This window comes from Cystoisospora suis (assembly GCF_002600585.1).
Source record: "Cystoisospora suis strain Wien I chromosome Unknown contig_882, whole genome shotgun sequence".
Classification (NCBI taxonomy): domain Eukaryota; phylum Apicomplexa; class Conoidasida; order Eucoccidiorida; family Sarcocystidae; genus Cystoisospora; species Cystoisospora suis.
The window spans coordinates 1-16,761 of NW_027153683.1; the positions used below are offsets into that span (position 1 = coordinate 1).

Sequence of the window (16,761 nt, forward strand, 5' to 3'; positions counted from 1 at the left end):
GCTTGCCCTCAGGGCGTCACACTACCAAGGCGTTGACTAGAAGAAAGCGAACGCCGGCAGAGAGTCGGAGCCCCACGCAGGCTCCCGAAGATCACTGGCTCCCACGAGGGAGTGCAGCTCAGATGTTCTATGAGAGTCGAGCAATTGCTACTGCTGTCTCCATAAAAACAGTAATCTCCGTAAGCAGCGGAATAACTAATTCTCCGCTGGTCGGTTCCCTGCGCACGGCGTGCGTCCCTGAACCACTACACACTCAAAAGCTCTTCGGGTGTACGCAGCACTCTTACCTGTCTGTAACAGCGTTAATGTAGCAGCTCACCCGCTGACTATCAGCCGAGCGAGCACTGTAGGCTTTTGCGGGCATATCAGTAACCTAAACAACCTAACGACGGCGCTGTACCCGCTTGGAGTGATGTGAGATTCTGCTCGCGCGAGTGTTTAGCAGTCGTCAGGAGCCCCTGCATTGCTGCGGGGGAAAGAAGAAACCTCGGGAGACGCCAGAGACCATCCGGTAACTACCCCACAACTGGGTGCCGGAACCGGAAGGGGTCGTCGCGTCCAGGGGAGCTGCCCTGTTTAGTGCAGTTTAGGTTGTGCTGGGAGAACGACGGCATTGATGCCATTTCCTGTTAGGGATCTCATCGTCGCTGGGAGCCCTGGCTCTTTAATGGGGTGGGTTGAGCCACAGGGAGTCGCGATCCGTCATGCACACACGCAGTTCGGGGGCGTAAAACTTCGCGGGAAAGCCACACCACCGTGACGGCATAGAGGTAGAATACGCAGCTCCAAACGGCGTACCGGATTTCTTTTGGGGCTGCGCTGACGGAGTTCACCCTACCTTATGGATACTCTGCCGCCCTATCTGACCCAACCATATTTCGCGGGCGAGACCTTAGTTGATTTCCCAGAACTGGCCGGTTCCTTGCCGCAGGAGGCGGTGTCCTTCACCCCACCACCAAACTGGGGTGGTTGGTTTTTTCGTACTCCTGCCCCGCAGGGGAGTGCTTATGTGAATTGTCGTTTCCTTCTGAATGGGGTCCCAGTGCTAAGTTGTTTCGTAGCCTACCTGTACTTGCAAGGAATCACAACAAAAAGAGACAGGCACCTCCGCAGTACACTGGCCCGCTCTCGTCCATGTCCAGTTGCGTGGGTGTTTCTTGTATCGCCGGTTTTTTTCAGCTCCCGGGGATGAATCGGACAGCCTTAACAGAACCATGGACTGTCTGTTGTGTTTTGTCTTAACTGCTTTTTCCTGCTCTGAACGCTTCACCAAGTACCATCGCTGAATACATTCCTAAAGCGTTAGGGTACTAAGTCGAAGGTCGAACTCTCTTCACGGCATTTGTCATTTCTGTATGCGAGACACGGCGCCTGTGTTTTCTGTAATTTCTTGATGGCGATTCCTCGTGATACAGCCTCCTTCAAAAGATCTCGTAGACAAGTATTTGATTCCGGTTGCTGGCACTCTGTTGCCACACCACCGACCACGAGGCAGCTTTCCCCTCTGGATCATCCCGTCGTCTGCTGCTGACCGGAGAGGCCATTTTTATTCTCTGCACAGCACGTTGTTTCCGTAGACCGGGGTTTCACGGCGTCCTCATTCGCTGTAATTTTCTTGTTTCGCCTCCGTTCAGTCGTTCCCGTCCGGCGTGTCCCCCTGATAGTCCCTGTTGCTGCTTTCCGCCATGCGTACCAAGAAGCGCAACTTGTTCTCTCCACGTCTTTCCCTGATTTCGTCTGGAGACAGCTCCGGGCACCTGGCAGCACCATTTCTTTTCTCTCCCCTCGTCGAAAGCAGACCGCCCTAGCAGGACGCACTGCGCCGGTTGCTGCTGCGTCTTTTACCGTTTACAGCGCCCTCTTGAGGGAGGGTTTTAGTTGTTGCTCTAGTGCCCGGATGCATTCAGTGGTTCAAGGGCTACCTTTTTATCTGCCTTCTCCTCTACACACAACTACTGCAGGTGGGCGCAGTTACCTTCTCAAACCTTCGAACAACTCGCTCACCTTTAGGTTAGAACTCTTCCTATTTGGCTCCTCAACGAAAGCGTTTGGTGGGCATTGTAGTGTCCGTGGCTTTCTACTACCTCCACATCGGCTTGCGCGCGTCACTTGTTTCTCTGCTGTTTGACTTCTCTTAAAAAGCACCACTAGCCTCATTGTCCATGCGACGTAAAACACAGTCACCATTCTTCGAGCCGAGCCTCCGGGCACGGGGAGGAACTAGCACTTCGTTTGTCCGGAGATACTGATCCTACAAAGTGTCAGGCGAGTCTTGCGAAAGCATGCCGTTCCAGCATTTGGAGATAATACGCTCAGGAGGGGGGTTTGTCTTGTCGGCCTCCACCACCATTCCAAGAGACATCGGGTCGTTCAGATTTCAGTGGGGCGGAGGAGGTAACTTCGAAGGCTTCCGGACTGCAGGCGTTATGTGGAAGGGGAGAGGAAGCTGACGAGTGGCAACTTTCTTCTCGTTTGGTTCTTTTCATACTCAGTGTAACGTCTCTGAGTTATCTCTTCTGTGTCAAATACCTCGTTGGAGTGGTAGTGAAGTCAGGTTGTCCTTTATCAGTAACGTAGTTGCGCAGGGGCTTCTTCGTTGATCTACCTTTTCGATCCGAGAAGGTACGCTCAAGGGCGGTCCAAAATCGAACTGCCCTGTCGTTCTGCAAGTATGCCGTGGACAGTGGCCTTTCTTTCAGTTCGCACTCATCAGGATTCAGTTGTGTTTCTTGTCTCCATTCTCTGCCATTTGTAACCTGTTGTTTCATGTTGTTTCGCTTGGTATTGGCTCTATACAGGAACAGAAGCACTGAGACCGTTACAGTTCGGTAGCTGCTTTCCTTTGTCATAGGGGTCACGCTGAAGTTGGGGGGTTGGATGCCCCCGCAGCCGCTGCATGCTGCTGCTGAATGCAGCCGCTGCAGCCTGCTGCCACAGCAGTGACGTAAACCTCGCTCCCTTATCAGGGCTGGCGGGCCGTCAACCGTTCAGAGCGTGGTCCCTTGGCGCCCTTCGGACTTCGTTTCTGGGGATGGGTCCCCCTCCCTCTGCATACTACACATTGGCTGTTTTGCGGCTCTGCCTTCCTGTCGATCAGTTAGTTGTAAGTGCGAAGTCAAAAAGGTCACTTGCAGGTCGATAGAGCAGGAAACAAAGATCAAGCGGTCGCTTACAAACCAAAGGCCCCTCGGGGGGTTCCCCACATACGACGCAAGCGGTGCCTCGACATCTTGTGGCCATTACTTTCATGTGGAACGCTTGTCCAAGAAAGATCTGACTGTATGTTGAGGTCCTCACCTCGGCGAAAAGACACTCTGAGCGAAGACGGGGAAGTATATGAGGGATTGCGGTGCCCGCGAGAAACAGACACGTGGCAAGGACGCTTCCCCTTCTCGCTGCAGGCGAGGAAAGGCTGGGCGCTCATGGATAGGAAGGTAAAAACAAGTGAACGGAAGGACCTTCGGGTGACGGATCAGGACGACAATGCAGCTGAAAGAGAAGAGAGGAGAAATTCCAACTGAAGGGTGGCATGTGAAGCAAGAGAAGCAGGGCTCGGGGAGAGCGCGAAGATCGAACAGAAACAATATGAAGTGAGGTGTAGGACAGGGAGAAGACAATTTGACATCTATCTGTTATGTACCCGAGACAAACGGCAGGAGACGAGATCATGTGTAGAGGATAGACATATTTTGAAGACAGGTGTTCCGATTGGTTTGCGACACCTACGCATTGACGGGGGGCGTGTCCAAGAAAGGGTGTCTGAAAATTCACTTCTGCAATGTTTTAGCACGTTCTGGAAACCCCCTTCGTATTTTGAAGGGAAGTGCCCCCCGTGGTCTGCTTCATTTCACGGTGCGCGCATGTCAAGCAAGCGCCGAAAAGTAAGAGCTTCAACAGCAGAAGCATCTCCTGCGTATGCTCCGGAAGAAGTACGCTGCTGCTTGTTTGGACTGGCTGGATTCCCGCTGGCCTCGCGAAAGCGTTGTCTGGAAAAAGAAACAAACAGAGATGTCTCCTCAGGAAAAGATGGAGTGGCGGAATGACAGTGACGATCCCTGTCGGGGTCGCATGGACGTCTCGTCCTTCGTCCCGCTGTTCGTACAAGCCCCCAGGGGAGAGCAGGCACCGCCTCAGAATAAGACTGCGAGGTACGGGACTGCCGCAGCAGGTGGGCCAGAGGATTTTTCACACGGAGCAGGAGCAGCTGAGGAGGACAGGGATGTACGCCATGTAGCCTCCCAGTATCGTGTAATGAATGAGACTTCAAGGAGCCTACATGTAGCTGTTCCCGAAGGATGTTCGGCCAGAATCGGCCTAGGAACTTCTACTGAGAAGGGGGATAGTGGAAGACAACCAGAGTCTTCAAAGGGGTCGAGTCTCGTCCAACAAGACGAGCCACTCGATCCGAAGAAGGTCGGTCGGGTGAGCCCGATCAAAATGACTGAGGTAGCTCAAGAAACAAACCCAGAAACATTGTGGAGCTCAGCGGGACGCCGAACCAGCCCAGAGGAGACAGGAACTAGGGTGATGTGTAGGGAGGTATCATCAGGTGAACTGACACCGGATACGCCCGATACTCCCTGTCGGTCTCTTTCCTCGGCGTCCCTGTTGCCGGGGGAGGGGAAACTCCTCATTGGCACCGCGGAGAAAAGGAATTTTAGAGGCCTGAATTGCTTTTCATTGTTGAACAAGATGAGGTTGCCTACGGGGCCAAGGAATAGTGGCTGCCATTCCTTGCCCTTCTTGGAGATTGCGAAACAGAAAACAGACTCTGCAATTACCGAACAGCATCCAATAGTAGAGCCCGAGGGTATCCGTCGCATATCTGCTGTATCCAGTCATCCTTGTCCCGACCTTCCGTCATCTTTCTCTGAACCGATCCCTTGTGGTCTCAACAAGCATCTACTTTTATTCATCTACACAGTGTATGCGTTTCTTACTGGGTGCACATACTTTGGTTGGCCAGCACTCTCGCACATGTTGTTTAAGGCAGGGGCCTACAGCTGGCGATGCTCGCCCACCTCAACGCCTCCTTCCGCTTCTTCTTCATCTTCTCTTGACCCTGCCGAAAAAGTCTCCTCTGCTAGCGAGTCACGGTCGTCTCCCAAGCCGTATCTATGCGACGAGCAGGATGCCGCGGTTGCTCCTCTTTTCACAGTTGCACATGTCTCCGAGTGTCTTATGTGCATTGTAGCAGGGGTGCTTATCGACACCATCAGTCCAAAGCTTGTGGCAGTCATCGGTCAAGCACTCAATGCGTTAGGCTGGATCCTTCTTGCTTGCAGCTCAGAATCTTTCCCAGTCTACGTGCCAGCAATGGTATGTATAGGTTGTGGAGCAGATACCGGATATCTTCCTCTGCTTCGAATTGCATCCCTCTTTCCGGGCCACAGCGCAACTGTCATCACTATTTTAGGTGCAGCAAACACGGCGAGCTTTGCTATTCCTGTGCTTCTAGAGGCCATGTGGAGAGCAGCTGGGCCATCGTGGTCCTTCAGCCATGTATGCCTGGTGTATCTATGCGCTGGGCCGATTTTCTGCGGTACACTTGGACTCTGTTTTGTTCCTTGGAAACCGTTCGGTTTTGAGAGGAACAATGTTTCCGCGGTTGCATGTCGCAGCAGTCCTCCGGATCCAACACCAAGGCGTAGAATACTTTCATCTTCACTTACGATCTTTTTGTCGTTCTTGTGTCGGCACAATCCGCTGTTGAAGGGCGGCACAAAGAGAGGTGGTTCTTGGGCTGGGTCCTCAGGTACTACCAGAGGAGGAAGGGATGTAGAGAGCGGGAAGGAAGACCAAACTGAAGAGATGGCGGGGTCTTCGTTCAAAGGCGGCCACATCGAGTGTGGTACTGTATGCGGAGGGATTATGGAACACGGCTGGACTGGCTCCGACATGTGTGAAGATGCTTCGCAGAAGGACGCCGAATTCACACACGTACGAAGGCAAGGCACCGACTATTCCCGTAGAAAGAAGAGCATGGAGTGTGGTTTTCACTCGAGGGAAACGGCCCCGGGGAGGGGAGATACAGCGAACAGCGATACGGATACTTGCACGATTGTGGAGGAAGGAAAAGACATGGAACATCTGGGTAGAAAAGCAGAAGAACGGCATGTCCCGGAAACGCCCCCTCTTCCTCCCACTTTTGTTTCACAGTTGTGCTCGCCACACTTTTTTTGCGTTGCCGTGTACTCGAGCTTGTCGTCCGTCGCGATGTCTTTCCTTCAGAGTGCGTCGTCGAGGGTGTACTCGGAGTCGGCCTTGGACGCGATGGACCTGGCTCTTTCACTGAGTTTTCTGCCATGCGTTTTCCTCGGGAAGATGATTGATCTCTTCGGACCGTTTCCAGTTCTTCTCTTCATGAATACAATGGGCATTATGTCCGTTGTGTGTGCGGTCGGCAGCGCACAGCTAGCTGTACATGTCGTGTCCGTGGTTGCTTTTTGTATATACGTCAGTATAGATTGTGAGCAAGTTTTTTGTTATGTTGAGTGCACATTCAGGCCGGAACATTTCGGCAAATTGAGTGGTCTTTTTCACGCAAACGACGGCATCATCGCCCTCATTGCAATACCTCTCTATGACCAGGTCACGGTGAAGCTGCTTGGGGGAAATCCGCTTCCCGTGTTTTGGACACTTGCCGGTGCACTGTTTGCTGTGTATGGAGTACTAGGAGCGTTGTGGTTCATTCGAATAAGAAATCCAGATCCTTTCGGAGTCCTTGCTGAGAAGGAAAAACAACGGGAATGCAGGACGAAGGCGGCGGCGAGTCTAGTTCACGTTTTCACGAACCGAACTGAAGATGAACTACCAGAAGAATTCAAGGATCAGGAAGGACAACTTGGTGACCCGTCCCTGTGCTTTTCGGAGACATCGAACGAGCAGCGCGTCCCGTTATCGCAAGCGACAAACGCGGGAGGAGAACGACACGGTGGAAGTGAATGTAGAGGAGATTGAATGTTGTCGGGAGCGGCGCAAAGAGTTCAGGGGGTTCTGAGATGGAGTGCCACATGAATCCGACACTGCGTACTTTCCGCACGGTCTTGCAGAGCGTGACCGCTGCAAGCAACCAGATCTGCAAGCAGCAGAAGGAGTGGGGTTGTTGGAAGGGACATAGTGGAGAAGGCACCAGAATTGAAGGTCTACGGAAGGCAGCACCTCCAAAAAAGCTGTGGGTCTGCGACTGTTGCTCAGTTCCCGTTTTCACTCCGGAACCGCAGGTTTTGATGTGATGGACATAAGAACCGGTTTCAAGAAGATGGACGCGTATGGAACATAGTGCTTTCATGGTGCAAAGAGCCATCAGCCTTCATCGATACTCGAGGAAGACAGGTGCGGACTTCCGCCGTGCTCTCTTTGTGAGACTTGCGTGGGCAACGCTGTGGGCGCATTGTCTTTTATTGTATCTGCGAACGCCCTTTGTCCTGTGTATCTGATTAGCTGCGTACTGACGGGGGGTAAGTTGTGTGCAAGCCTGTCAGGCGGCAGCCATACCTGTGACAACAGGAGGCCGGCGTACGCAGTCCAAGGTCCGATTGGTACATACGAAAAGAAAAAAACCTCGGGTACTGGACTTGAGCTTTCCTTTGTCTCTACACCGCGGTGATTGCCTGTGAAAGAGAACAGCAAAGCCATGACTCAGAGAGATAGTACACGGCGGGGCTGGACGTCCCTGGCTTCCCCGAACTGAAGTTGTAAGGAACTTACATGTACTCTTGTACATCCCGAGAAGGGAGTATTACAGGGTTTCTTACTGCTGGCAGCGGCGTTGGGCGTTTCGTAGAGGTGTGTCGCTCCAGGTTAGCGATCTGAAGGTGTCGCGTCCTTTTTTATGCGCCGGAGCACCTGCAAGATTCGGGGGTTCTAGTCATCATCTTGGCACTTGCCTGTTTTTTCCCCACGGTGCTGGATCAAGCACAAGGTGTGTCCAGGCGAAATGCGAGGGCGCGGTGAATGAGCACATACGTCTTTCGAGGTTTCTCTACGTTGATCCCCAATGGAAAGATGAGTGTACGTACGTATTTTAAAGTCGTCGGACCCCCTTCCGGTACTTTTCTCGAAGCGACCATACCGGCGCGACTCGCGCATGCGCTCGCTCCGACAGCAGCACGCACTACGGTAGCCGGTCTTCACGCTTCGGTTACCGACGCTTCCTCTCTGAAATCTCCCGTTCAGCGTGGTCCTTACTGCCAGTGCTTGGAGAGTCTCCAGCGACAGAGTAGCAGCACCAGAACTTATCTCTGTTGTCCCGGGTGAACATTGCTCTCTCACAGTGTGAAAGTCTCAGGAGGTTGCCATAGTGCAGGTGCAAAGGAGGTGGAGGTGCAAGGTTCTTTGCTGTATGGAGGTGCGTCATAGTTGATAGATTGGAATGGTATGGAACGGGCCTCCTATCGCGCAAGCAGAACCTTTCAAGTGACACGTAACACGGTAACATGTCAGTTCGCGTTGTGTTTCTGCTCTCCGAGTCCTGGCTCCGTTAAGCAAGGTATCCGAATCTCCTGCAAATCACGAAAGGGCAAGGCTGACAGGGGCAGGAGGAACGGGACTCAGCATCTCCGTTTCCTACCGGCACCCTGCACCGCGGGCAAGATCTGCTGCAACAAGTCCCAATACAGTTTTGAATCATCGATTCGGGGAGCAGTACAAGGTGGCCGGATTTGTTATGCTGCTAGGGCATCGAAGGTGCAGGTCTCTTGATGGAAACGTTCGCAGCCAGTTGAGAGCGTCTATTCGTTGATATCTGGAACAATGGCTCGGACTCCGCAGTGGAGACCATGAATTGGCTTTCTAGGGTTCCCCGTTGCGGAAACAGCTGGACTAGACAGTCTTCGTAGTTTAGCATTTAGGCGGGCAGAGGTGAGTTGTAAGACGAAGCAGGACCTATCGTAGCCACGGGCCGTGAGAGCCCCAGTCGCTACATTTCTTCATGCGCGGGCACTCCCGGCGCAAACGGTACGCGTTCAAGTTTTACTCAAGATTACAACCCGGCTCACGTGCTCTTACGGTGAGCTATCGTTCCTCACTGAATATTGTTCAACATCTACGAGTAGTGAGCTTCCGTGAAGGTCGCTGATATACGAGCACATCAGCTCCCGAGTTTGTCTGACCTGCTGGCTTCGGCCTACCTTCCGCACCATAATTTGATGCCTTCGTCTGGCTGCGCTGGGTTCCTTCTCCTCTCCTGGCGATACTCAGTCTCAATCGAGATATCCGGCACACTGGGCTTGCCCAGCAGGTCTAGTGTGTTCCTGTGGGCGAAGCGTTGACTACACCAGAAGGCGTGCCAAGCATACCGCGTAGGACACAAGTTTTAGCTCTCGGCAATACAACTGCCAGGCCTGCAGAAGTAGTCGAAAGACACCCTGTCAAGCTCTCAAGGCACGCCGTGCTGCGGGGGAACCACGCGACAGACGGGCTGGCCTCTTTCTGTGACCCCCGACTGCAGCTGCTTTACTGCTAGTCCTGTGCTTCGCTGTCCGTGGTGCCGGTCCCTCTGGTTACACGTACAGCCTCCAGCGTTTGCGGCCACCTGTTGCTCCACGAAAATCCGGTTTTCGTGATGAACGGTTCGGCCAAGCCGAGGACGGTCCAGAACGAAAAAAGGCTTCATGCTTTAGTTGACCGGCCTCGTACGCGTTGATGCGGTCGCTTGTTTTCGCGCCGAGGAGGAAAAGGTTTCCGAGCGCGCAAAGCAACATTCCTAGGAGCTACACCTGTCGTTGATATTAAACAGTCTCTTACCCGTACGCAGGCCAAAGTAGGCCCCCGGCAAGCGGTCTCAAGGGTGGCACCGTTGCTACCGGAGACTCTACTCTGTTTCGGTTCTATAGGGACGCAGTGCGTCCCGGAGTGTTAGCTGCGTACCGCTCGTGAACCTGGCCGCAAAACTCCCAACCAGGTCAACGTCAGCTGCGGCTTACAGTTGCCTACGTCTGCATCAGTTCGACTGAGCTGCACTCCTCTTCTGTGCCGCTCCAGGAGAGGTCACCCGTCAGCGAACAAAGGCTGAGGAACCCCGATCCCGCAAAGCATGAGAAGAGGCTCCCAGCTGCTGCCCTTTTTTCAACAGGAATTTTGATACCGTAGTTGAGGTGAAGGCCTCCGTGTCATGATGGGATGCCCACACAAGGAACCCGGGCCAGCAATAGTCGGGCTCCTGATCGCTCTGCTGTAGAGCTGAAGCCGTCAACAACATTGGGAAAAGGCAGCCACCACTCGCGAGCCGGCGCATGTAGGGCGGAGGTGGATCAAGAGGACAGCTCCGCCTCTGTCCCTCCACACGCGCGACCAGGTACTGTGTGAGATTCCCGGTGCAGTTTTTCGTTTGTCGCTCGGACGCGAGCGTTTCCTCTCGGTCTCCCAAACTCTCCAGATTGCTCAATTCTTCCCCGCTGTTTTGTATGGGCTATTTCTCTGTCTCACCCAGCAACGCAGTGTTCGTTAAGTTTCCTGTCCGGCTCTGGCCTCGGATTTGAATTTCATGCTTTGTGTGTGCAGGAGAGAATTCCCTTCGATTTTCTTCGGTGAGGTGTCTGTGAATGTTTCTTGCTGTTCGTAACTCTTGTTCACGTAACCGCGGACTCGTCTTCGCTGCCGTTACGGTCCGAATGAAACTCGTCTCTTTCACGTTGCGTGCGGATGACTTTTGTTACCTGAGTCGCATGTTATTTCCATTGTCCCTCAGTAAGCAAGTCTGTGGTATTTGACTGCTGGTTACTCCTGCCACCACCGCAGGCATCGCGTTTGTGGCCTGCTTACTCTTCTTGATGGCGTTGACGGATACCGCATTTGGACACCTTTTGTGCCCTTTCTTTCTGCCGCAATGAACGCCACTGATCTCCGTTCTTTCTCGTACCGTTGTCACCCCGAGGGGATGGCGCACTACCACCGGCACGTCCGCTGCCAACCACCCTAGCATAGGCTCTGGGCTCCGCTTACAGTTCCTGCTTTGTCCATTTTTCTGAACTTGTACAGTTGATAGGGGCAGTCTCCGGTCTGTTCTATTTGATCTCGGGAGGCGCCGGTGCCTGGCTGGGGGGGGGGGGGAGTTGTGCCGGCCACATCCGGCCTTTTCTTGTCCCGGATTGTGAGTTAGATCAGTTGTTTCGCGCATTTGATTCTCGCAGTCAGGTGACAGTGCTTGCCCGACGCCCAATTGTCACCGCTCTTCTTGACGAATCTGACTCTTTGCTGTACCTCGGGGGTGACCTTCGATTATCTTCGGTATTCACGCGGTGTACACAACCGCAGAGCGTGCTCCATCTGCGACGGCTTTGTTGCCCAAAGTGACCTCAGCATTTCCGGGCCCGGTCACTTGGTAGTCACGCCCAGATCTAGCAGTCACCTGAATTTTTCACTGGCACGCTTTCTGTAGGCGTTCGTCATTCGGTCTCACTTGGGTAGTTCCACTTCTTGCACCACGATATTGCACGGTCTGGGTTTCCTGCTGGTTCTCTCGGAGCGGTTTTCACGGGGGGGAAGGAACGCAGAGGGGCGTTATACCTTCAGGCATACGGCCACGGTCAAGCGGACCGCTCCACGCTTTCTCGCGGAAAGTAGTCGTCCCCTTTGGTGCAAGGGATCTGCCAGGGCGGAACGTGCCCGGGCAGTGCGCGTCGGTTTCTCCGCCTTGTTACTACCTTTTCTGCCTGCAGCCGGGGCTTGCTGCTCAGCGGCGGTCGCAGCCCGAGGCTGCCCGCTGCGGCCTGCGTGCACCCCCCTGCAGTTCTTGCGGTCTCAGGCCGCTGGTCTGTGAGCCCGCTCGTACGCGTACTGTCAATCCGGCTGAGTGTATCTGAGGCGAACTTTTCAAACGCGGTGGGAGGGATCTGGGTGTTCGACTGATAGAAAGGAGTTAAAGAAACTAGACGTGGCCGGGTCATTCTTTCGGAAGCTCACTACGGGCGGCTTTGCGGTCGCGACTGATTGCCGACTCGTTTTGCGTTACGGGGAAAAACAGAGGCTTGAGCAGTACGCTTGCTCGGGTGCGTGCGCGTACGGAGAAATGTAACTGGGAGCAGTTGGAGCACGATGCATGCTCTTTGTACTGCTCCTTCGTGAAACATTCTATGCTTTTCAGAACCGTAGACCTGTTTTACTGAGGGGACTTGGGTTGCTTCTCTTTAGCGGGATTTACGTTCCTGTTGCCGTGCTTGGGTGGCTGCGTGTAGAGGCGAACCAGCTGTGACAAAGAGTAGGGAAGGAAGGCTCCGTGACTGACCTCAGGCAAATCAGCATGGAAGGGGATCCCATTTCCCGGCAGTTCCCCGTTGTGCAGACGAGTGATGGCGGTCTTCCGTATTCCGACGCTTGGCTGAACCCAGGCCAAGAGTCGTCCAATTCGGTGGGAGTTGAAGCAGGCCGCACTGTTTCAGGCAGTAGTAGTGTCCTCGATCGTGTGGGCTCACGCCCTGTGTTGACGGAGACTACCCAGCATTCTCGGGAGGGGGATCAACGCATGCCTGCAGCGGCGTTCCTCAGGCATTCATTGCCAGACAACTTGCGTATGAAAGGCGGCACATCAGATCATGGTGGGTGCAAGCAGGAACCACACAGCGTCTGTCCGGCGTGTACCAGTAGTGCGGGCCAGGACCACGCCGGAGTGACACTGGAATGTACATCTTGCGGTGTCGGCGCTGCGGACTCATCGGGACACGATGACTGTGTGCGGCGCCTCCGAGCAGGTGGCTGTGCCTCGGTTTCTGTGCTATCTTACGGACGCTCGACAAGCGCAGAGGTAGACATGAATGCCGTTCACTGCTTTTCTGGAGTCCACAGTTCAGGTGTATCAGGACTGATTCTCTCTCCGCGCTGCTGTAGACCTGTGCCGGCTTTAAGTGAGACGGAAGTCGCACTGGAGACAGGAGGGGGTCTGAATGGGGGAGACGCTGATGCGGCGGGTGTCCCACCTTACATGCGCATCGATAGTCTTCCGTCCGTGTTGGTGGGCACCGAGTGCGCTTGTGGTGGAGGTTCCGGTGGTTTGGGGCTTTGCGGTGGCCGAGCGCAAGTCCCGTCTACGCCATTTTCTCTGCCTAAATATGTGCTTGTATGTATCTATATGCTTTACGCTTTTCTAACAGGGTGTGTGTACTTTGGATGGCCTTCGCTGTCCTTCATGATGTTTCGGTCTGGTGCATATAGCTGGCTGTGCGAGCAGGAAGAAACCACTGGCGTCAGTGGGGGCAGCGGCGGGAGCACTGAGGGCTCCGGGACTACCAGTCGTGAAGACAGTAGCCCCGCAGGTACAAGTGCTCTTGGGAGTGATGGTGATGCCAAACACTACTTGTGCGATGAGCAGGACGCAGCTGTTTCACCGCTGTTCACCATTTGCTACGTGACGCAGTCGCTGATGAGTGTCGTGGCAGGTACGCTTTTAGACCATGTCAGCCCAAAGAAAGCCGCGATGTTAGGCCAAACCTTCAACGGCATTGGATGGACTCTTCTTGCCCATAGTTCTCGACAGTTTCCAGCATACATACCTGCTATGGTTTTCATTGGACTAGGTGCTGACACAGCCTACCTTCCAACTCTTCTTATTGCGACTCTGTTCCCTGGCAAACGTGCTACTGTTATCACGCTCTTGGGGGCGGCGAACACATCCAGCTTCGCAGTTCCACTCATCCTGGAGACAATCTGGACCCGGCTAGCCCCGCAGTGGGCGTTTTCGGATGTATGTTTTCTGTATCTCTGCGTCGGGCCAATATTTTGCTTCATTCTCGCGGCGCTCTTCATTCCGTACACCGCCTACGGCAAGACTTCATCGCCAAGCGCCTGCCCGCAACGTGGAGGGCTTCTTAGTCCGGGTGGTGGTGTGTTGAAAAGAATTAAAAACGGCTTGAACAGACGTCGGAATAGAGTTGGGGTGGATATGTGCAGCGATCCTACTAAAGAGAGAAAAGCATCACAAGGATTTGAGGCTGAGGTTCTGACTACCAAGCCGAGGGGCACGTGTCGCGGGGGGATTCGAGCTTCTTTGCGCAGTCTCATAAATGTCTGTTCCTTGCTGACGTCCGGACTGTCAAAGGGAAGGAAAGGGAAAGGTACCGCATGCTTGTCCGGGACAGACGGAGGCATCACGCCAAGTGATGGAGGTGGGGGTTGCCGTGGATGTGACCAATGCCTTCCGTTGAAGACAATTGACCTGGAGGGCGACGGAACAAGGGCAGGAGGTGGTGTCTCGGTAGACCAGAGAAGACATTCCGCTGGAGGTTCACAAGCAATCCAGCTCTCCAGAGGATCTGCAGAAGAGATCATCGCGGCGTCCAACGGAGACATCGTGCTTGACTGTCCCACATCTTCGGGTAATACATTACACGAAGGCAGTACGACCCCTGAATGTATACTCGACAACACCATGTGCCAACAGTTGAGTGCAAGGAGGGGATGGCTGTCACTTCCTTGGTTGTCCCGCTCTGAGGCAGCTGAGCAGAAGAAAGTTCGTCTGTCGTGGACAACGCAGGGGGGCCGGAACATACTGAAGACGTCAGAGGGGGAACTCATGAACACAGGACAGTGTATGAAAAAGACAAACGCGGCTGAAGAGAGAGAACACGCAACTAGGTGTGGGGCCTGTGGTGGTGTCGGCACGCGACAATCTGCATCTTTATGTCCCTGCGAACCAGGTGATGCCGCGACTGGTCTTCATCTAGATGACAAGGAGTATGTTGAGCAGAGTGCAATAGATCAAAATGCTTCACAACATCTGAAAGACACCGGAGGTGAGGAGATCATTGTTGTCAAGGAGGACCAGAAGAAAAAGTGTAGCGTACTATCCTCCGAGTGTTGTTGCCATAATTTCGCGAGTGAGGGCGGAGGGGCCGACGCAACAGCCGGTGGTGGCATATGTAGATGCGAAGGTGGTCCCCAAGACGGATCTCGAGGACGGGAAGGGGGGCATGTAAGAGTGGATGACGGGGAGGCGACTGAGATATTGGAGCTTGAGAGGTGTTACCCCGGGAGAGAGTTCGCTGAGAAGAAGCGTCGGCTCATAGGAACGAAAGCAGATAAGCGAAGGAGACGTAACGGTGGTGACATACATGGACTAGAACCGGGCACACGGCGGTCCTCTTTAGCCCGTGAAGCCGAACCGTCGTTCTGGTCTCAGACGTGTTCTTCCCATTTCGTCTGTATTACGCTGTACTGGAGCTGCCAGGCGATAGCCACATCTTTCTTGCAAAGCGCCGCAAATAGACTCTTTTCGACCACCGTGGTGGATTTCATGGACGTGGCGCTCTCCTTCAGCTTTGTCCCATGCGTCTTACTTGGGAAAACCATCGATGTGTTTGGTCCCTTCCCCGTACTTGTTCTCGTGAATACCGCGGGAGTGCTGGCGTATGTCTTCGCTATTGTTGGGGACCCGATGAACAGAGCTTTGAATGCTCTTCGGTATGTTGCGGTAATGTGCTTCTGTGTTTATATTGCAGTTGACTCTGAGCAGGTTTTCTGCTATGTACAGAACACTTTCAGTCCGAAGCATTTTGGGAAACTGAGTGGCTTAGCTCTTACGTTGGGTGGCGTCATCTCTTTTGTATCCATCCCGCTCTATGATTCCGTCACTATTCGAACACTGAAGGGGAATGCCTTTCCTGTCGCGTTAGGGATTTCCTTTGTTCTGGCTGTAGTCTACGTTATGTTAGGTGTCATGTGGTTTGTTAGATCACGGAATCCCCAGCCCTTCAATGTTCTTCCCGTCGCTCTCGCAGCAGCAGCCCCCTCTTCACATGACTCGTTCTTTTCCGGAGACGAACCGAGACAGCGGTGCCCGGGTCAAACGCAGGAATGCGCCGCCCCCCCGACGGTCGGGTGTGTCTCTGATGGTGACGATTCCCGTAACCCTCGCGTTCAGGCGAAGAGGTCCCTGGAAGGTTTTGAAGTGTGAACTTGTCCTGTCCAGGCCTGTTCTGTTGATATTGCTGAGTGAGGGGAAAAACACATATGCGGTTCACAGGGGGCGGGTCATATTGTCAGAAATATACCGAAAGCTATCAGGGCACACTCCGCTGTGCGTTTGTGGAGCCCACACGGTTCTTATGTCCCTCTCGTCTCTTCTGTACACGTTTCCGATGTCGTTGAGGTTGTTTTTGTGCTGAAATCTTGGTTTCGCGGTGAGCGTTTGTTCGTTTCATGTGGAGTTCGCGGCTCACCCTCGAAGTGTCTTTCCGAAAGGCGCGGAGGGAGAGGGTATAGACATTCGCGGGCAGCATTGTTGGTTAGATGCGGACTTGCGGAGCCCTGCTTTCCGAGAGGGTTTCTGCGGGAGAGGAAGGGGGGGCAGGCGGTAGGGCGATGTGTATCAGCTCGAGGGACTGCGTATCGGTGGTCCTCGCGTTTGTTTGTATTTGTTTCGGAATAACGTGCCGGATGGATGGTACCAAGTTCAGTTATTTATTTCCCCAGTCCGGAGACACGATAGTCCACTGATAAACCCCAGTGAGGCAACTTTTACGTGGCGGTCAGCAGGAGAAACTGAACAAATTTTCAGAGCCTCTTGGTTGTCATGCCTGTGCTAGAGCCATGTCCCGTCGCACCGCCTCTCAGTGCAGCACTGTGGCACTCCAGATCGTCTAGGGCTAGAACTCTCAGGAAAGCACGCGAGCCAACACTCCATTGCGTCAGGACCTCGTGACTGTCTTGTGTGTACTTAGGCGTCAAAGTCCGTGGCCGCAACGGAATACTGTACCAAGGAACGCCGTCTGTTGTCTTCTGACGGTGGTACTGTTTGGCGTTCGTAGGTTGTACGGGTACTTTACCCCT

At 53.8% G+C, this 16,761-nt stretch overlaps 1 protein-coding gene across 1 annotated transcript; it reads left to right on the plus strand.

Annotated features, from left to right (window-relative positions):
• Window positions 1-847: 847 nt before the first annotated feature.
• On the plus strand, window positions 848-16,648 carry CSUI_002106 (major facilitator family protein). Its single transcript, XM_068062308.1, has 3 exons — window positions 848-1,961; window positions 2,799-6,940; window positions 12,330-16,648. Exons 2-3 carry the CDS (start codon window positions 3,916-3,918, stop codon window positions 15,884-15,886), a joined length of 6,582 nt encoding a protein of 2,193 aa, XP_067925714.1. The 5' UTR covers window positions 848-1,961; window positions 2,799-3,915; the 3' UTR covers window positions 15,887-16,648.
• Window positions 16,649-16,761: the final 113 nt, after the last annotated feature.